Source organism: Mrakia frigida (assembly GCF_051309035.1).
Source record: "Mrakia frigida strain ATCC 22029 unplaced genomic scaffold BDY24scaffold_18, whole genome shotgun sequence".
Lineage (NCBI taxonomy): Eukaryota > Fungi > Basidiomycota > Tremellomycetes > Cystofilobasidiales > Mrakiaceae > Mrakia > Mrakia frigida.
The window spans coordinates 49,260-66,905 of record NW_027481263.1 but is presented as its reverse complement, the minus strand read 5'-3'; the positions used below and the strand labels follow the sequence as shown (position 1 = coordinate 66,905).

The 17,646-nt window shown below is 54.6% G+C and overlaps 7 protein-coding genes across 7 annotated transcripts; 3 read left to right on the top strand and 4 right to left on the bottom strand.

Annotated features, from left to right (window-relative positions):
• Positions 1-633: 633 nt before the first annotated feature.
• SFM1 (protein-arginine N-methyltransferase SFM1) lies at positions 634-2,376 on the bottom strand. Its single transcript, XM_076640745.1, has 7 exons — positions 2,306-2,376; positions 2,150-2,202; positions 1,735-1,746; positions 1,351-1,624; positions 1,099-1,227; positions 908-985; positions 634-757 (listed from the first exon to the last, which is right to left on the bottom strand). The coding sequence occupies exons 1-7, from the start codon at positions 2,331-2,333 to the stop codon at positions 666-668; spliced, it is 666 nt and encodes a 221-aa protein (XP_076495922.1). The 5' UTR covers positions 2,334-2,376; the 3' UTR covers positions 634-665.
• A 235-nt stretch (positions 2,377-2,611) lies between these two features.
• On the top strand, positions 2,612-7,685 carry PEX1 (AAA family ATPase peroxin 1). The gene is made up of 18 exons (XM_076640744.1): positions 2,612-2,747; positions 2,820-2,984; positions 3,048-3,131; positions 3,211-3,325; positions 3,421-4,201; positions 4,310-4,458; positions 4,598-4,699; positions 4,813-4,964; positions 5,089-5,289; positions 5,387-5,575; positions 5,654-5,762; positions 5,838-5,934; positions 6,046-6,181; positions 6,289-6,371; positions 6,509-6,613; positions 6,687-6,780; positions 6,868-7,236; positions 7,368-7,685. Exons 1-18 carry the CDS (start codon positions 2,652-2,654, stop codon positions 7,548-7,550), a joined length of 3,210 nt encoding a protein of 1,069 aa, XP_076495921.1. The 5' UTR covers positions 2,612-2,651; the 3' UTR covers positions 7,551-7,685.
• Positions 7,686-7,799: 114 nt separating this feature from the next.
• Positions 7,800-10,213, bottom strand: BDY24DRAFT_390960 (PaaI family thioesterase). The gene is made up of 6 exons (XM_076640743.1): positions 9,528-10,213; positions 9,125-9,343; positions 8,710-8,967; positions 8,471-8,514; positions 8,265-8,365; positions 7,800-8,094 (listed from the first exon to the last, which is right to left on the bottom strand). The coding sequence occupies exons 1-6, from the start codon at positions 10,072-10,074 to the stop codon at positions 7,962-7,964; spliced, it is 1,302 nt and encodes a 433-aa protein (XP_076495920.1). The 5' UTR covers positions 10,075-10,213; the 3' UTR covers positions 7,800-7,961.
• Positions 10,214-11,013: 800 nt separating this feature from the next.
• Positions 11,014-12,612, top strand: BDY24DRAFT_415718 (uncharacterized protein; the record flags this gene model as incomplete). The annotated part of the gene is made up of 5 exons (XM_076643490.1): positions 11,014-11,187; positions 11,512-11,595; positions 11,671-11,748; positions 11,834-11,962; positions 12,034-12,612. The coding sequence occupies 5 exons, from the start codon at positions 11,014-11,016 to the stop codon at positions 12,610-12,612; spliced, it is 1,044 nt and encodes a 347-aa protein (XP_076495919.1).
• Positions 12,613-12,861: 249 nt separating this feature from the next.
• BDY24DRAFT_390957 (3' exoribonuclease family, domain 1-domain-containing protein) lies at positions 12,862-14,202 on the bottom strand. The gene is made up of 4 exons (XM_076640742.1): positions 14,082-14,202; positions 13,739-13,997; positions 13,464-13,579; positions 12,862-13,313 (listed from the first exon to the last, which is right to left on the bottom strand). The coding sequence occupies exons 1-4, from the start codon at positions 14,116-14,118 to the stop codon at positions 12,880-12,882; spliced, it is 846 nt and encodes a 281-aa protein (XP_076495918.1). The 5' UTR covers positions 14,119-14,202; the 3' UTR covers positions 12,862-12,879.
• A 53-nt stretch (positions 14,203-14,255) lies between these two features.
• On the bottom strand, positions 14,256-15,544 carry BDY24DRAFT_390955 (Oxo-4-hydroxy-4-carboxy-5-ureidoimidazoline decarboxylase). Its single transcript, XM_076640741.1, has 3 exons — positions 15,228-15,544; positions 15,014-15,104; positions 14,256-14,789 (listed from the first exon to the last, which is right to left on the bottom strand). Exons 1-3 carry the CDS (start codon positions 15,469-15,471, stop codon positions 14,555-14,557), a joined length of 570 nt encoding a protein of 189 aa, XP_076495917.1. The 5' UTR covers positions 15,472-15,544; the 3' UTR covers positions 14,256-14,554.
• Positions 15,545-15,629: 85 nt separating this feature from the next.
• On the top strand, positions 15,630-17,389 carry BDY24DRAFT_415715 (uncharacterized protein; the record flags this gene model as incomplete). The annotated part of the gene is made up of 3 exons (XM_076643489.1): positions 15,630-15,725; positions 15,816-15,941; positions 16,016-17,389. 3 exons carry the CDS (start codon positions 15,630-15,632, stop codon positions 17,387-17,389), a joined length of 1,596 nt encoding a protein of 531 aa, XP_076495916.1.
• Between the last annotated feature and the right edge of the window lie 257 nt (positions 17,390-17,646).

Sequence of the window (17,646 nt, the reverse complement as noted above, 5' to 3'; positions counted from 1 at the left end):
TGAAGGAGGTCCCCGAAGAGTGAGGCGTTTCGTCGGAGAGAGGAGGAGGAGGGGAAGGCGCGGAAGAAGAGTCGTGCTTGCGTTCAACTGGTCGAGAGAGGAAAACGAGGAGTATGTCAGCATGATAGGATCTATTAGTATAGCGAGAAAAGACTGACCTTGCTCGACTAGCCTTGGAGAACGAAAGAGGGGCGAGACGGAGAAAACGGACGTCAACTCAACTCGTTCGTCTTTCCTGCCTCCTCTGAGCGACGATAGGGACTCACTTGATCTCGTACGACCACTCAGCTTCGTCTTGATGTCGATCCATGTCTTCAGGAGGAGGTGATGGTCGTTGAGCGTGAACTGATCGTAGAAAAATAAAGGAGGGCAAGAGAAGGGCGACGGCGGTGCGCGAGGCAGAGCAATCGTGTTCCTCCTCCCTGAAGGACGGCGAGGCGATAACAGCGGAAGCAAAACATGGCGGACCTAAAGCTGTGATAAGAGGAAAAAGGATCCGAAGAGGAATGGATTGCTTCGGGTCGGAGGGAGAGAGGAAGGGTCGACTCATCGAGAGGATCGGAGGAGAGGACGCGTCTCCTCGCCTCTGCCTCCCTCCCTCCCTTCGCTCCCTCACTTCTTTCACCTCTCCCGAGCCAAAAGAAAACATTCAATCAATTTCATACCTAAAACTCGAAACTCCTATCCAGATCCTTCTTCAAGTGGTCCCTCATCCCCACAGGCAACAGGGGTTCTCCATCAGGTCCTTTGATGTATCCTGAGTCGCGTTCAAGACAACAAAGAAGACAAATTCAGTTCGTGCACACAAGTAGAGCAAACGGGGGAGGATGGGTTGGGCGACGGCTGCGACTGAGGCGGAAGCGTCGGGATGGGAAGGGAGAGAGTAAAGAGAGAGAGGGGAACGCACGGAAAGGCATCTCGACACTCTCGTGAGCGTTGAAGTGGATGGTGGGGAACTCGTTGTACTCGATCTTCTCGAGAGGGACTGCATAATAATCAACCGGGAATGAAAACAAAGTCAGATTTCGAATGAACGGGGGAAGAAGCGACGCGACGAGCTGAGAAGGGCGGAAAGGGACAAAGTGGGAGAAGACGCACTCTTATCAACCACCACCATCTTCACCACTCCCAACGCGGTATCAGTGGTCATCTGAACGGGACCGAGTCGCCTTCCAGGGAAGCCCTTGAGACGGAGGACGGAAGTCCTGTCGAGGGGAGGGTCGTCGCCTGGCGTTCCGGAAACGAAGAAAAGAAAGATCAGCGGCGTTTTTTCGAACAAGCGAACTGTTCGTTTCCGAAAGAGCTCTGAGCTCTACCCAATGAGATGGACCGGGAGGAAGAGCTGCTCACCCAAAATCCCCCCGAAAAGAAACACATCAAACTCCTCCCCATCCTCGGGAGCCAACTCCTTCTCCGCCTTGGGATCCAGCAAGCACACCCTCGAGATATCAATGTTCATGTCCTTGATGAGGGTGAGGACGTCCGAGGTGTGGGCTGCAGCGGTTGCGAGGGTGGGGGTGGATTGAGGAGCGGGAGCGAAAGCTGAAGCGAGGGCGAGACGGGAGGAAGGAGAGAGGGAGGTGAAGTGGACGGTTGATTCGGGTGGGGAGAGGGTGAGCATGTGCTGTAGAGGGAGAGAATTAGAAAAGGCAAGGAGGAGAGTCAGGTTTGAAAGGGAGAGGGAGAGGTGAGGGGAGGGGAGGCAAGAAGAAGAAGGAGAGGAGGGGGACCAACTGTGTATTCGAGCTAGGATAAGGGAGAGATAGAAGCAATTGGAAAGAGGAGAGGAGTCAGTGATGTGTTCCTGAGATATACAAGAGCACGATGAGATAAGCAGCAGGAGAGGAGAGCTCAACAAGGGGAGCTAACCCTAACCCAAACGCTCGAGGTCGCTCCTGCTTCTCCCCAGAACTCGGTTTCAAGGAGATCGACAAGCTCCGTATAGACACTTCAGAGCTCCGATAAACCACCTCCGCTCGTAGCCGCTCGCCGTCGGCACTCTCGAAGAAAGAGGAGCTTGCCCAAAACGAGGTCGAGCTGAGCTCAACTTCTCTCCCTTCCTTCCCTCCGTCCCTCTTCAACCTCCCCTCCTTGTCTCCTTTTCAAGCAGCCCTCACCCAACAAGACGTGAAGAAGACCGCTGACTCACCCCAACCCAAGCAGGGACCTCTTTGCTCTCCGCATCGTCCTCCTCGAGGTGCTCTGTTTGGACCAAACCAAAAAGGGAGGAAGGCATGGAGAGGGTCAGCTCTCTTTCTCGTGGCTGCTCCTTTTCCGACGCGAGATTAAAGATGATTGAGCTCACCAATAACGAACTGAATAGGACGGGACATGAACCGAGTTAGAGAAGCTGAGTGGAGGGAAAGGTCGTCGTTGCGAGCTCAAAAGAAGGAAGGAGGGCTGAGGAGAGGGAAGCAAATCCGAGCTGGCCTTGACGACCGTTTCTTGAGCTTCGACGCGAAGGATTTTTCTCGCATCACTCAGGTTAGAACTCATTGATCGAAAACCTCCTTACTTCTACAATAAAGACATAAAAATCTCAGCAAAAGGTACCGCTTCAGCTCACCGGCTACTTCCCTCCTCTCCCCGACCTCTCCTTCGTTCGAGCTCACCTTCCTTCCTTCTCTTCTCTCCTCCCTCCAACGACGACGATGCCTCAAACCGCCTTTATCCGCTTTCTCCCTCTGAAGACAACCTTAGCAAACCTTCCTCTCTCCATCTACTCGCCTTTGGTTCAAGCTCAGAAGGTTCGTTCTTCAAAGGGAATCAAGGGAGGAGGAGAGATGGAAACTGAAGCGGACCCTTCCTCGTTTTCGCAGAGACCTCAAAGCCTTGCCCTCCACGTCCTCACTAAAACTGGGAAAGCATCGTATCTGGGATGGTCGGGAATGAGTAGTAGCGGTGGTGGTGCAGGAGGAGGGAAGGAATGGTTGGAAGTTGATCCGGGAGTCGGGGAAGGGTTTGGATGGAAGGATGGGATGGAGGTGAGTCGTCTTCTTCTCTCGTTCTCTCACCTTGTCCTGACACTTTGTCGGTTCTGTTTCAAGGTCGAAATCTCCATCATCCACTCTCTAACCCCAGCAAAGAGCATCTCCGTCGCTCCTCTCACGCCCGAAGATTGGGAAATCATTGTTCGTTCCGACCTCGCTCTCCCTCTTCCTCCCTTTCGTTCCTTCGACGCTGACCTCTGCGTATTTTTGTCGTCGTCAGTCCATGCACGCCAACTACCTCGAACAAAACTTGCTCTTCCACGTTCGAGTATGCTCGCTCAACCAAATCTTGGAGGTTTGGGTGAAGGGAAAGAATCGGGTGAGGATGAGAGTTGGTGAGCCTCGACTTCTTCCTTCTCGGTCTCGTTCACTTGAAGCTCGGGTTTGGGCTTCTGAACTGACATTTGATGTTTTTTATTTCGTCATGTAGAATCGTTGTCGCCGACTCCGAATGCCAAAGCACCAGCTCTCCTCCTCTCGCAAGACACGGAGATCATCGTTTCGCCGATGCTTCGACCACCACCTCCTCCCGCTCCCAAACCAACCTCAGTTCCTTCTTCCAAACCAGCTCCCACCACCGCCAAACCAACTCCTACACCCAAACTCAAATCAACCTCACCCACCTCTCAACCACCCGACAACTCACCCATCCTCCGAATCCTCCCCTCCCGCCTCGTCCCTCTCCCCGACTCCCCACCCACTACTCCTCCTCTCTCTTCTTCTTCCGACGACGAACCAACTGTACTGCAGGGTTGGTACGCTTTGCTCAGTCCGGAGTCCATCGCTCTTCTCCCAGAAGCCTCCTCGACGAAACCCAAGCCCAAATCCAAAACGACAACGACGAACAGCTCCATCAATCTCAAACTCGTCCCACCGCCCTTCAGTTCCTCGCCTGATTCATCATCAGCACCAGTCGAGACTAAGGAGCCTTCTTTGTCGGAGGAGGGAGAGGAGGACGAGAGCAAAAAGGTCGTCACGCTGCCACTGAAATCCGACGCGTCCATCCCCTTCGGGCACGTCGTGCTTCGGTCCTTCGGCGACAGAGTCGAGATGAGTGGGAAGCAGAAGTTGGAGGAGTGGGACTTGGTCAGGGTTTGGTTGTCTTCGGAGGAGGGTGGGGCGAAGGAGGTGGTGGACGGGAACGCAGCGAGTGGTTCGGACGGGAGCGGGTTGGAAGATGGGGAGAGGGAGAAGGAGAGGGAGAAACTGCGGTACGTCCATGCCTCAAACAGCTAAGGTATCACAAGCGGAATCGAACGATGTGCGATAAATCGACGAAAAGCTGACCTGACTCTTCGTCTTCGTCGTTTCGTCCGCAGATCCCTCCCAGGTCTCTCCAAACCGTTCACCAAGTCCCTCGAGTTCCTGCTCAGTTCGTTCGTCCTTCAATCGGGGATGTTCTTCGGCTCCGCCTCGGGGTCGGCCGGGTCTGGGAAGGCTGGGAGGGCTGGGGCTGGCGGGGATGTCGGTGAGTCTTTCGTTTCACCGTCGCGTCGAGTCGAGGAGCGGAGAGGCGAGGAGAGAAGGAGGGGAGAAGGAGGGGAGGATAAAGAGGAGTGTAGAGACTGATGTTCTTTGTTCTTGTGATGTGTGAATTGTGATACTAGCTTCTCGGATCCTACTCTTGACGGGCTCTCAGGGAAGCGGAAAGACAACGCTGGCGAAGGCTTTGGGGTTGAGATTGGAGGAGGATGAGAGGACTTTAGCGAGTACGTCCTATCTCTAGTTCTTCCTTCCCTTTCGCTCACTCGTTCGACGAGTTCGAACTTGGTGATTTCTTTGAGAGACTGACGTTTTGCGTCTTGCCGACGTCGTTCGACAGGAACCTTCCTTCACGACCTCTCGACGCTTTCTTCCTCCCCTATTGCCACCATCAAGTCGACGCTTCAACTCCTCATCGCTAAAGCCAACTGGTCAAGACCCTCTGTGATGATCCTTGATGGACTGGATGGACTTTGCGGGCCTGAGATGGAGGTTCGTTTCCATTCGACGCGTCTCGTCTTCTCCCTCCTTCGTCCTCTGCCAAACCGGTTTCAACTCCCTCTCTCTCACTCAGTACTGACCATTTCCTTCTCTTCTTTCCTTTTCGTCTCAACAGCACGTCGACACAACCCGCACCCGACTCATCGCCGAACTCCTCATCTCACTCCTCGGCCCTTCAACCAACACCTTCCTGCCGGGCGTCGTCGTCATCGCTACAGCTAAGGGAGAAGCAGATGTCAACCCTCTTCTCGGTGGGAAGCATCTGTTCGGGGAGAAGGTCTCGTTAGGTGGGTTGGCGAAGGAGGGGAGAAGGGAGGTGAGTTGGTCGTCGCGTTTACTGTTTTTCCTTCCCTTGCTGTTTCATTTTCGAGAGCTGACCAGCATCTTCCCAACCTCCACTCTTGATTTCCCAGGTCCTCGCTTGGCTAGTAGACCTCAAACTCAACTCCTCTCCGCTCAAACTGGACGACCGAGGTCGAGCCATCAACTTCGTCGAGCTCGCTGGGAAGACGGAGGGGTACTCGGTTTCGGACCTGGGGGATTTGGTTGGGAGGGCGGTGCAGGAGGGGGTGGTTAGGTCGATGGGGAGTAGGGATGGGGAGGTGCGTTCGTCTCGTCCGGAGTTCGACGCGTCGACGTCAGCGAAGGGGAGCTGACATCGTTTTCGGTTGGGTGCGTAGGTCCTGCTCGGAGCTGAAGATTTCGAGGAATCTCAGAAGGGGTTTGTACCTCTTTCGTTGAGAGACGTGAAGCTGCATCATTCGGACGTGAGCTGGAAGGACATTGGAGGTTCGTCTCGTTTCCTCCCCTTCTCGGCCTTCGTCTTCTCGAACTGACCCTTGTCTGGGACCTTTGTGATGCCAGGTCTTCACGACACCCGTCGAGTCCTCCGAGAGACTCTGGAATGGCCAACCAAGTACGGAGCGATCTTCTCGCAAAGTCCGTTGAGGTTGAGATCTGGGTTCGTCTGCTTTTCGGTCTCTCCTTCCTACCTTGTCACTTCTTCTCATCCGTCCCTCTTTTGATCTGAAATCAACGGAATCTGACTCCCCATATATTTACTTTTCGACAGTCTTCTCCTCTACGGCTACCCAGGCTGCGGGAAAACCCTCCTCGCCTCCGCCGTCGCTAAAGAGTGCGGACTCAACTTCATCAGCGTCAAGGGACCTGAGATCTTGAACAAGTACATCGGTGCTAGTGAGAAGAGTGTAAGCTGATCCTCTTCTTCTTTCGGCGGTTCTGACCAAGCGGAAAATCGTTGAAGGGCGAAGGAAGGACGAGAGAGCTGACTCGAGTTTGCTTCGATTTCGAACAGGTTCGAGATCTCTTCGAACGAGCCTCAGCTGCGAAACCTTGCGTTTTGTTCTTTGATGAGTTTGATAGTATTGCTCCCAAACGGTTCGTATCTCCTACACCTCCTTCACTACGATTCCAACTCGCTCCTGTGCGAGCTCGGCACATTCCGTCGCGTCGAAAACTCCTCGCTGACTTTCCCTCCCCTCCCTCCTCACTCCGCGTTTCCCCTCTCCTACCAGTGGTCACGACTCCACAGGAGTCACCGACCGAGTAGTCAACCAGATGCTCACCCAGATGGACGGAGCAGAGGGCCTCGATGGAGTTTACGTTCTTGCTGCGACGAGGTTTGTCTCTGTTCCCTCTTTCCCTCCTGTTTCTCTTCGTGCCTGACCCCTGAGTCTTCTTTCCGATGTGCAGTCGTCCAGATCTCATCGACCCAGCTCTCCTTCGACCAGGTCGACTCGATAAATCCCTGCTCTGCCCTCTCCCTTCGTACCAGGATCGTCTCGAGGTCCGTCTTCCTCCCTCCCTCTCCCCTTCTTTCCCTTGCCCTCTTTCCCAACTTACTCTCCTCCTTTCTCTCCTCACTGTGACTCAGATCATCCAATCCTTAACCTCTCACCTCCTCCTCTCCCCACTCGTCTCCCTCCCGTCCCTCGCCTCCCAAACCGAGTTCTTCTCCGGAGCGGATCTAGGCGGTCTCATTGGAACGGCTCACCTCGCGTCCGTGCATGCTTCGATTGACGAGTCAACCACCCATGCTGCGAATGGAAACGACGGAGGGAAAGAGGAGGAGGAGGATGGGGAAGTGATTGTGCTGGGAGGCGGTGGGAAGGCTGGGAAGGGAGGGACGCGGACGAAAGCGCAGGAGATGGAGTTGAGGAAGAGAGTCGGGGTCATGTTTGGAAAGACGAGGAGGGTGGGGAAGGTTGAAGGGGAGGGTGAGAAGGCGTTGGAGAAGAAGGAGGTGAGTTGGCTTCGGCTTCGACGCGTTCCTTTTCCTCTTTTTCTGCGTCGATTCGAACTGACTCTCTCCTTTCTCCTCTCTTCCATACCTCCTTGTTTTTCCCCGCTCCCTGCCCGCCTCGCCTGTCTCAGCTCATCATCCTCCCCTCCCACCTCGCTCTCGCTCTCGAAACTGCTCGTCCGTCGGTGCCAGAGTCCGAACGACAGAGGTTGGGAAGGATCTACAGCGAGTTTGTGGATGAACGGAGTCCCGGGGGCTTGGATGGGGCGGAGGGTGGAGGGGATAGGGTGGGGAGTAGGGTTAGTTTGGGTTGAGGTTGGTGAGAGCGTAGAGGACGAAGCCCGGAGGGGAGACGCGTTATCTCGGATCTACTGTAGCCTATCAACATGGCCGTTTCTCAGTCCTTTCTTTTGCTCCTGATGTACCCCTCACTTGATGCAAGTTGCAGATTTGCTCATGTAGCGGGATCGAGGGGACTTTCGAACGGAAAAGAAAGTTCGACGCCCGAAAGCTTCCCTCTCGTTCTCCTCCCTCCCCTCTCCTGTCCCTCTTACTTCTCTTTTTCCCTCGAACTCTTCGCTTCTCAGTTCATAAACCTATCTAGATACCACTGGATCTAAAAAAAACGTACTACCCTCTACTAGATCCACCCCTCTCCCAACCGATCCTGCCCTTCCGCTCTCTTCCATCCCTCCCAAAACCCAATCCACCATACGGCTACCAATCTAAAGGAACAGACCCGAAGGCTTCACGCCCACCGCGTCCTTCACCGTGATCCCCTCAGGCTTCTTTCCCAGCAACTCCTCTACTCCAGAACCGGAAAGGAGAGCGGCCCATTTGGGTTCAACGTAGACGGCGCTGGATTGGGGTGAGGGACGAAGACGTTGGAGTGGGTAGAGGGTCATGAAGGAAGTGGGAAAATCAGGTGGGAAGGGAGGAAGGGAAGGAAGAAAGAAGACGCGTCAGCGAGAGCGAGAGCGAGAGCGATAAATCGAGGGAGAGAGACGCGAAAAGGGGAGGAAACTCACGTAGCGTCGGCCAACTTATCCCCCGAGAGAGACCACATCTCCGCTGCGACAACAGCCTTCCTGCCCTTCCTCTCCACGAGCTTAGTTTTGATGACGACGAACTGGAAAGGAACGAACGAACGAAGACAGAACGAGGAAAGGTCAGCTCGACGTCGAGATAACTCGAGGAGGGAAACGAGGGAGGAAACGAGGTGAGGAACACGAACCTGATCGGCCTTGGTAGGAGCTCGGTAGTTCACGGAGAGGTTGGCTGTGAGAAAAGAGAAGAGGAAGAGGGAAAAGAAACGGAGGGACAAGAGAGACTCGTCAGTTCAAACTCGTTTGGTCCTCCTTCCTTCGTTGATTTCACGAGCCACATCCTTCCTCCTCCCCAACATCAGAGCACACCACCTACAACGTCCCCTCCTTCGACAGATCAGATCCAGTCCAGCCTGCAAAAACTCACCAGTAACACCAATCTTGGTCGGCAAGTTCAACAACGCGTTCCTCCCCGTCGCCTCGTCCAAAATCGTCGCCACCATTCCTCCATGCACAATTCCGTCGTGCCCGCAGAGCGATCGACCGAGATGAACGACGACGAGGGCTTCGGACTCATCCTCCTTGGCAAAGACGATAGGAGGGATGGCGAGTTTGGAAGGGCCTCGAAGGGTTCCGGCGGTGAGGGAGTGGGCAACGGCGTAGTCGGGGAGGGTGGTGTAAGGACCTGAGGAATGGTTGCGGAGTGGAGAGAGGGTGGCAGTGAAGTGTGAAAGAGGAGAGAAGGAAGGGAAGGGGGAAGGGTCGAAGGAAAAAGAGAACGAGGTCAGCTTCGGAGGGAGGTCGAGCTCAACCCAAGCAACCTTCGTTCTCCCGGTACTCACGACACTCGTACCACCCTACCAGTTTCCTGTATTCCTTCACCACCGCCAACTCCTGCAAACTCGTCTCGGTCTCCTTGACGACGGCTCTCCCAGCTGTCGACTCTGCAGCAGGACCCGCTGGAGCTCGTCGAGGGGAGAGGAGGGTTCCGAAGTCAGGAGGGTAGAAGACTCCCAAGAGCCAGATTCCAGTGATGACGAGACCTTGGAGGATGAAGGACGCTAATGGAAAAGAGGAGAGAGAATAGACGCAGTCAGTGAGGGTGAAGAAAGAAGAGGAGGGGAGGAACGGAAGGAAGGAAGGAGGAGGAGTTGAGCTCAAGAAGCGACGTCGGGTCCCTTCTCCTTCCTTCCCTCCCTCTCTCGCAGCTCGGAAGCGGATAAGATCACCGCAGGCACTACTCACTCCTCTGACTCATGATATCCTCAAACTTCCTCTGCTTGTAAGGCTCGATCTTGATCGGCGTGATCTTCTCCATGAAGGTCAAGTCCCTGAACGTTCCATCCGCTCTCGGCTTCTCCGCTTCCTCCCTGCTCTTTCTCAAGATATCCCCCATCCTAGCGTTGCTGTTGATAGCGTTTTTGAGGGAATCCTTGAAACTGGGTTTCTTGTAAGCAGCTCCTCCTCCTTCCGAGGGAGGCAACGCTCGTTGAGCGGCCGCTTGTCGTTTGACTTCGTCGATGTCGATTCCCATCTTTTGAGCGAGGAACGAGGCGAAGAGGGGAACCTTTTTGGGTTTGTCGGTGGAAGAAGGAGGAGGAGGAGGAGTGTAGGAGGAGAGAGGAGGGAGGGAGGTGTCTCGATCGGAGGGAGGAGGAGGGGAGGGAGGAGGGGTGGTCATGGAAGGAGGAGGAGAGTTGGGAGGAGAGGCGTAGGAACGAGATGGGAGCTGGAGGAGGAGGACAGAAGAGCTCCTGCTAGAAGGTCGGGGGAGGAGAGAACGGGACAACATCCTCGGAGGGAGAGAAGAATGGAAGGAAGGGAGGAGAGGGAGGTCGAAGTTGGAGGGCAGAAGGAGAGGCGGATGGAGGATCGAGAGAAGCCGGACTCGTTTAAAAGTCCGACTCGAGGATGAAAAATCTGCTCCTCAGTGAATTAAAGTGCGTTTACTCTGACTTACTCGTTTCCGCTTCGAAAAAAAGATGCACTTGAAAAGTAGACCCCGTCGAACGATCTAGATCCGACGACGCGTCTCCCGTGTGCGAAATCACCCCCTCTCCTCGCTCCATACCCTTTCCCTTTCGCCTCCAAATGTCCTTCGACTCAAAGCTTATCACATAACTTCTTTCCGTCCGCTCCAGCCAGCCTTCGCTCCGTACAAATGATCAAATCACATCGCGTCGCGTTCCGACCTCTTTGACGATGTTTGGCGTCTGACGTTTGCCTCTTTCCTCATTTCTCTGCCCCGTGGCCGATGCGAATCTCAAGGCGTATCGGCTCTCCCTTCCGAACTCTGTATCCTTGTAAAATCTGCGTTGTCCTGACCTTCGCTTCCCGTCCCGCTTTCGTCGCCCAGACTTCGCCCTCTTCTGCCTTGCTCGTACTCGTCCATGCTTGAATCCTCTATTCCCAAGTTCTCTTATCTACCGAAAGATGATCAGGTGTCATAGACCCTTGTCTTCGGAACAGAGAAGGGATCAAAACAAACGCGCGTCCGTCTCCCTCTCGACCAGGAACCGATCACGGCTCAGATACCGTTTTGATCCAGAGCCTCGCTTTTCCCCCTCCCCCCTAACTACGCGAGAAGTCGAATCCGACTTTGGAACTTCTCACCTCCTCCCTTCTTGACCTCCAACCACCACAACTTCATCACAGCTTCTTCACCTTCCTTCCCCGTCGCGTCGCAACGTCCAGTTCACCCACCCTCCTTCCTCCCACTCCTCTCTTCGGCATGCTCAGCGGACCTACTAATACTCTCGATAGCGACGATCATCAACTGGAGGACTCCTCGGTTCAGCAGAAGGACAGCTACTTCAGAATGGTCCCTCGAGGACTGCACGTTGTCATGTTGCTCGTACTCATCGGTGCCGCTTGGCTTCCATCGGCGAAGTTCAAGCACCTCAAGGTGAGTTCTCCATCATATTTTCTTCCAGTTTCGCGAGTTCTCTTGTTGGAGAAGGAGGGAGGGTGAGGCCGAGGAAAGGGAGGAAGAGGAGGTCAGGCACGACTCATCTCGAGGAGGGCCGACAAGGTTACGAGCGTTGGGAGGTCGAAGACGAGTCGATGATGCATACTGGTATTCGGAAAATCATTCGTCTTCCCGCGGAAGGAAGGAAGAGGGACGGCTTCGTTTAGAACTCGACCGGGGAATCAACTCGACGCGTCGATCCTTCCCGTTCCGAGACCGTTCAAACATCTTCATTGACCTGCAACTTTCATCTCTCCCCAGTCACTCTTCTCCGTATACCTTGTCGTTTCGGCTTGCATCCTCGACGTTCAGCTCTCTATCCTCCAAGGAATCGAGACGTTTTTCGTGAGTCTGGGTCCGCGTCTCCTTTCGAATCACCTCGCCGTCGCTGACTCTGACCTCTTTGTTCTATTTTCACAGAGCTTATGCTTCTGTCTCTCAGAGGAATGCTCTTGGTTAAAGAAGCAATTCGTCAACTACGCTCTCGTCGGGCTCTGGGTGAGTTGCATCGTGTTGCCTTTTCTTCCCTCCATTCTCTCTCCTCGAATCGATTCGCTGACCTTGATTTCTCTGCTACAAACAGTACCAATTCTCTCCCATCTTCGTCTTCATCGACCAGCTCGAATCCTACCTCGAAAACTCGTCGGAGGAACAACACCGATCTCAATTCGGGACGCGTCCCGTCGCGGTTCAGTCAAACCTCATCAAGGAGGTTTGTCTCCGTCTCACTTTCTCCGACCCCTCGACTTTTCACTGAGCTATTCTTTCGTTTTACAATGTCAGATCAAACACCCTCACCCCATCTCTCTCACCTCCTCTACCGCCAGCTCGTTCGTCTCAACTCCCGCCTCCTCACCTCAATCCACTCCCCTCTCCAGCCGAATCAACCCCTCCGTCCACATCGTCGATGAAACTCACAACGGAGATATCAGCGACTCCGACAACGAGAGTGTCGGACACCTCATCGTCAAGAAGCCCAGCCTGCCCCTCGTCAGGTCTCGAACTCCCTCGTCGTCCTCCCTCACCTCTCGAACCCTCCTTCGATCGGCCAGCATCAGAAATTTCGCTCCCAACTCCACTCTTCGACGACGAGTCTCTAACTCTTCGGGATTCTCCATCCAACCCGTCAAGGTCGTCTCTCAAACCCTCGGAACCACCTTTTCCGCCTCCTCAGCACCCAAATGGTTTCGACGCGTCGGGAAGCAGGTTCCTCCGCTTCAGATCCAGAACGGAGAGGTCCAGCAGAGGAGGAAGTCGAAGGTTGGGAAGGTCGCTTCGAAGTGGGTTGGGAAGATGAAGGGGCTGGTGAAGGGTGAAAAGGGAAAGGTCGCGAAGAAGGGAGTCGACGTGATTGTCGTTTGAAGGACTTTGGTTTCTCTATCGTTCGCTTTTTGGGTCTCGGGCTGCTCTTTCTTTTTTGGTTGATCTCGTTTTACACTTCCCGCGTTACTAGATATATCGTCTTCTTGGCTCTGCGACCATGGGAGGAAGAGAGTGAAGACCCGAGACGAGACCTCAGGTTGATGAACTGAGAAAGCCTGAGCTGTCGACGCGCCTCAGGGTCATCGCCTCGAAACAACGATAGACCTTTTCTGCATCTCCGTACTACACTAGGGCTGATGAACTCATCTATAGGTCCATATCCTCGTCCTCGTCGTCCTCATCCCCGTACTTCCCTCCTGCTCCACCAGCAGTTCCAGCAGGAGCAGCACCCACCAATCCTTCTCCACCAGTAGCTACCTTCCCTCCCCACTCTCTCAGAGCCCTCTCCATCTCCTTCCTCAAAACCTCAACTCCCTCTCCACCCACTCTCACACACTCTCCAAACTCCTCGACTCCGATTCTCCCTCCTCCGAGCTCAGCAGTCGTGACTTTCCCCGACCGAGGTAGAAAAGCGAGAACGACGTGAGGGAGATCGGACTCTTCTGTGGTGGTGAGGTCGAGGAGAGGGGTTGGTGAGGAAGGGTGAGGACCGAGAGTGAGGGAGAGGAGAGAGTCGAGAAGGGAGATTCCAGAGGTCAAGAGAGCGAGGGTTGTTGCGTTGATGGCTGTTTGGAGGAGCGCTGTAGAGCCAAAGAGGAATGGTGGCGTAGAGAAGGGGCGTGAGAGGTCAGCTTTGAAACAACGAAATGGACGCAAGGGTCGAGGACAAAGAGTTCGAGAGGGAGGGAAGGAGCTGAGGATGAGCTGGGCTGAAAGAAGACCGAACTGACCTCCGTCCATGGAAAGCACCTGCACGTAGATGTTGATTTCACTCCGAGGGTACAGTTGAGTTTGAATGACGGGTTCGAAGGTGTTCTTGAGGGCAGCTGCTAGTTCTTGTATACGTCTTGGAGGGAGAAGGGAGGAGGAAGGGAAGGAGGTGAGCTCGGAAATCCTCCCTCCCTCTCTCCCTCCCCTCTCGAGCTCCTTCTATTCCTCCCTCCACCTTCCTTCTACCAAGACTGATTCCGGTCGTGTCTACACTAGTAGCGATGAAAGGACTCACTTGTCTCCCCTGCCCCTCTTCCTTCGTTCACTCCCAGCCCAAGCTCCTACGGCAACCTCGACGTTGATGACTGCTCGATCAAAGAGGGTTCCTCCTCTCATCCTAGCCTCCTTGGGTCCGTGGACGGAAGCTGTGACGGTGGTGAGTCCATGAGAGCATGTTGCGCATCCATCTGCTGTTGAGTTCGCTGAAGAGGAGGAAGGGATGGAGAGGGAGAACGTCCTAAGCTCGAGAGGTCGACGGAAATCGGATCGAAGTCCTGCGAGAACGAACGAGGAAAGGAGAGGGTCTCAGCTTTGGTTCTCAAGTGCGATAGAGAGATGAGTAAGTCGGGGTTACTCACCTCCTGCGTTGATAATCTCTACTCTGGAAGAAGACATGCGGCTGAAGGAGGGAGAGGGAAGGAATTGGAGGGGAGGAAGGAAGAGAGTTGAGCTCGCGAGATTTCGAGGGCTCCCTTCCTTGGAGACGCCGTTTGCGAGCAGACTTTCTCACTGAACTTTCAAAGATTTTACGACCCGTGACTCTCTTCTTACTTGCTTCGCTCGTCTTGTGAGTTTCAAAGCTTTGACTTCCCTTCGGTCCAGTCGACGCGGCTGACTTCCGCTCCTGTTCTTGCAGTCGCCAACCTACCTCTAACGAACACACATTATACCTATGCTACTTCACTCTTTGTTTTCTCGTCCCATCTTGGGCCAGGGCTGCTCGACGAAAGTCTCTTCAGCTCCCTTCGTTCACGAGAGCACCCGCCGTCGTCTCCGACACTCAGTCTCTCACACGAAAGCTCGACTCGTCAAAGTAAAACTAGCTACATGCCTACATCTCCTTCTCCAGCCCTCCCAGTCTCGCATGCCCAATCCTCCAAACATCTTTCACAGCCCTTTCTAGCTCGCTCTCCCACTCTGCACTCCCAATCTCCTTCACGACGGGCGAGTCTCCAAGAAGCTGCTCCATTTCAACGGCGATAGCTGCTCGAGGTCGGCCTGCTACGAAGGTGATATAGCGCAAGCGAGGGTAGGTTACTTCGTAGAGGCTGTTGAGGTGTTTGAGACTGGTTGGAGGAGGGAGAGGGAGAGGAGAGGAGGAGGGAGGAAGACGAGGGTGAGGGTCAGTTGTGGTAGGTTTCGAGAGGGAAAAAAGAGTCTCATCATCTCGAGATCGATCAACGGAGATCGATTCGCCTCGAGGTTGTGGAGGGCAAGACGATAGGTGGAGGGCAAGATGGAAGAGAGAAATGAGGAGGAGGAGAGGGGAGGAGGAAGAGGTCGAGCTCACCGATCCAAAGTCTCCTGCGTCGTTGGAGGCCCTCCTACACCCTGCTCCTTCTTGCTCAGTTCACTCAGAACGTCTCCCTCTCCTATTCGAGCTAAACAGTCCAAGTCAGACGAAGGAGGAAGCGAAGGAAGTCAACAATCTCGAGTCGGACGACTCCGCCAGCATCTCGACCGGCCCTCCTCCCTCCCTCCTTCGTCCTGGAAGCAGCACTCACGATGACCTTCCACGAACGAAGTCTTATCTTCTCTAGACCAAACGTCGACCACTCCTTCCGCTTTTCGAAGTACGTCTCCGTGATCTGTCGGAGCTGCTGCTGGATGAGAGAAGATCTCCTCGAGCTGAGGGACGAGGAGGGACTTGAGAATCGGAGTCGGTTCAAGGAGGAGGGAGAGGAACGATAAGAGGGATTCCGGGGAGACAGAGAGGTCTTGGAGAGGTGGCAGGAGGGGAGAGGGCATGTCGAGTTAAGAAAAAAGTCGTCGTCGTGGCTAGGATGGAAAAGGGAGAGAGGAAGGAAGGAGGTGAGCTCGTTTCGATTTGGCCTCCATCCGCCATCACCTCTCCTTCCCTTTCCCTTCCTTTCCTCGAATCCAACAACCCATCCCTTCCTCTCACTATGACCGACACCTCCTGGGACCTCATTTATGAGGAAGGAATCGCTCTGATGGAAGAGGAGGACGCGTTCGACGAAGCGTTGACGTTGTTGGACAAGGTGCGACCCTCTCCTTCCTCCTCCTCGTCTCCTTCTTCATTCATTCTCGCCATCACCAGTGTACTGATTCATCCTCTCTCGATAACTCAGGCAGCCGATCTTCGAGGTCCCGTCGTTCAAACCTTTGCTACTCGAGCTGTCGTTCTCGACCGACTTCGCGACCTTGAGCGGTCCTTTGGTGGGAAGAACGCTGACGCCCTGAGTCTGACTGCCAGAGTGAGTAGACTGTTACCTTCGCACAACAGACTGGAAGGTTCAGTCACTAATCTTATCTCCTTGGTAATCTCTAGGGGGAGGCTCGCCTCTTCGAAATCCTCCAGGAGCTCCCTCCGGCGATTCGCTCGCTCCTCCTTTCGCCATTCTCTCTCTCCTCCTCCTCCTCCTTCGAGGACCAGATCGCCCTTTCCGAAGACGTCCTCAGGAACTCGAGAGGGTTCAAGAACGTCATCGATACTCTTCCTTCCGAACTTCTCACTCAAGTCGGTCGTCACCTCGTTCACGAGCAAGTTTTTGACCCTCCCTCCGGAGACCTCGCCTTCGCTCTCGTTTCGGTCTCTCGACGATGGAGGTCGATCTTCGTTCAGGATCCAACGCTTTGGGGAAATCTCGTCGTCCATCGTGGAGAATCAAGGAGGAAGGTTCGAGCGTTCTTGGACAAGGGCCCGTTGAAGACGTTCGAGCTCAAACACGCGAACGATCTCGAAGGAGTCTTCCAGGTCCTAAAGGGCAACGTCTCGAGCATCACTCGTTTCGACTCCTGCCTCGACGAGGATACCGGCTTCGAGCAGCTGTGGGACCTCTGGCGTACGCCGTTCACTGGTGCAGCCGACCTTCCTTTCTCTGTCACCCATCTCACCCTCTGGAAACCGCCCAGCTATTATACCAGTCCCATCCCCGCCACCTCTCCTTCCCTCATCCTTCCCTCCCTCGTCGAGCTCAGTATCACTGGCTTCGTATTCAGCACCAGGCATTCCCTCTTCCCTCTCCTTCAACAACTTCCAAACCTCCAAACCCTCCGCCTCAAAGACTCAACGCTCAACTTCGTCGACTGGAATTCCTCCCACTTTTTCCTTCCTACCCCGACCATCCTCTCTCTTCCAAACCTCAATCAAATCTCCTTCCGACACTGCGACGTAAGCTACGCAACATCCGTCGCCTTCCTCCTCCCTTCCCTCCTCGACGCGTCGGCAGACGACACCGTCGACCTTTCTCCCTTCTTCTTTCCTCCTCCTCCCCACCCACCGAACGCTTCCAACATCACCTCCCTCGTCAACTGGTCCCCTCAACTCATCCCCGAACTCACCTTCATCTCCCGTCTCAACCACTTCCGCTCCCTTCGATGCCTCGACCTCTCCTCCTCCCCTTACACCGACGCGACCCTCGACGCACTCAACTGGCCGCACACAAGCTTGGAAGCAGGGTGCTGCCCTCTTCTCGAGGATTTGGGTCTGGCTCAGATGGGAAGGATCACGGGAGCGGCGTTGATTCGGTTGGTGAACTCGAGAGGGAAGTGGTTTGAGCTGGGGAGATGTTCAAGGGTTGCGAGGGTGGACGTGACGGGATCGCCTGGAGTGGATGAGACGGCGAAGGACTGGCTGAGGCAGGGCGTTGGGGCTCTGATTGATAGGTTTGAGGATCCGAGGGCTAGGTCGAGAAGGTGGTGATGAGGGCACGAGGGAGGTGGGATGGATCGGTGAGTTCAAAAGTTCGCTTCGTTTCTGTCTTTATAGTCTTTTGAATTCAATTCCTGACTGACTATCTTCTCTCCCTTTTTTCAGCTTTCATCGTCGTCGTAGCTTCGGACTCGCCGGATGCAGCACCGGACTCCGGAGAGTCGAATCGTCGAGAACGTCGAACGAACGGACGCGACTTTTCTTTTCTCTCGATTTCGATGAGATATGGACATTGATTCCTCTGCTCT

Excerpts from the sequence above, each read along its gene's own strand:
- BDY24DRAFT_390955 (XM_076640741.1), bottom strand. The coding sequence starts at position 15,471 with ATGCCCTCTCCCCTCCTGCCACCTCTCCAAGACCTCTCTGTCTCCCCG. Across the intron at positions 15,105-15,227 it reads TTCGTTCGTGGAAGGTCATC|CTCGAATAGGAGAGGGAGAC; the intron begins GTGAGTGCTGCT and ends TGGACTGTTTAG. Across the intron at positions 14,790-15,013 it reads ACGCAGGAGACTTTGGATCG|TCTCAAACACCTCAACAGCC; the intron begins GTGAGCTCGACC and ends TCCTCCAACCAG.
- SFM1 (XM_076640745.1), bottom strand. The coding sequence starts at position 2,333 with ATGTCCCGTCCTATTCAGTTCGTTATTG. Across the intron at positions 986-1,098 it reads GATGGTGGTGGTTGATAAGA|TCCCTCTCGAGAAGATCGAG; the intron begins GTGCGTCTTCTC and ends ATTATTATGCAG. Across the intron at positions 758-907 it reads GAGTGTCGAGATGCCTTTCC|GATACATCAAAGGACCTGAT; the intron begins GTGCGTTCCCCT and ends AACGCGACTCAG.
- BDY24DRAFT_390957 (XM_076640742.1), bottom strand. The coding sequence starts at position 14,118 with ATGTCTTCTTCCAGAGTAGAGATTATCAACGCAGGAG. Across the intron at positions 13,580-13,738 it reads AAGAGGGGCAGGGGAGACAA|ACGTATACAAGAACTAGCAG; the intron begins GTGAGTCCTTTC and ends TCTCCCTCCAAG. Across the intron at positions 13,314-13,463 it reads GGTGCTTTCCATGGACGGAG|CGCTCCTCCAAACAGCCATC; the intron begins GTCAGTTCGGTC and ends TTGGCTCTACAG.
- PEX1 (XM_076640744.1), top strand. The coding sequence starts at position 2,652 with ATGCCTCAAACCGCCTTTATCCGCTTTCTCCCTCTGAAGACAACCTTA. Across the intron at positions 4,965-5,088 it reads TTTGCGGGCCTGAGATGGAG|CACGTCGACACAACCCGCAC; the intron begins GTTCGTTTCCAT and ends TCGTCTCAACAG. Across the intron at positions 6,182-6,288 it reads TCGGTGCTAGTGAGAAGAGT|GTTCGAGATCTCTTCGAACG; the intron begins GTAAGCTGATCC and ends GATTTCGAACAG.
- BDY24DRAFT_390960 (XM_076640743.1), bottom strand. The coding sequence starts at position 10,074 with ATGTTGTCCCGTTCTCTCCTCCCCCGACCTTCTAGCAGGAGCTCTTCT. Across the intron at positions 8,968-9,124 it reads GGTAGGGTGGTACGAGTGTC|GTCCTTACACCACCCTCCCC; the intron begins GTGAGTACCGGG and ends ACCATTCCTCAG. Across the intron at positions 8,366-8,470 it reads CTCCTACCAAGGCCGATCAG|TTCGTCGTCATCAAAACTAA; the intron begins GTTCGTGTTCCT and ends GTTCCTTTCCAG.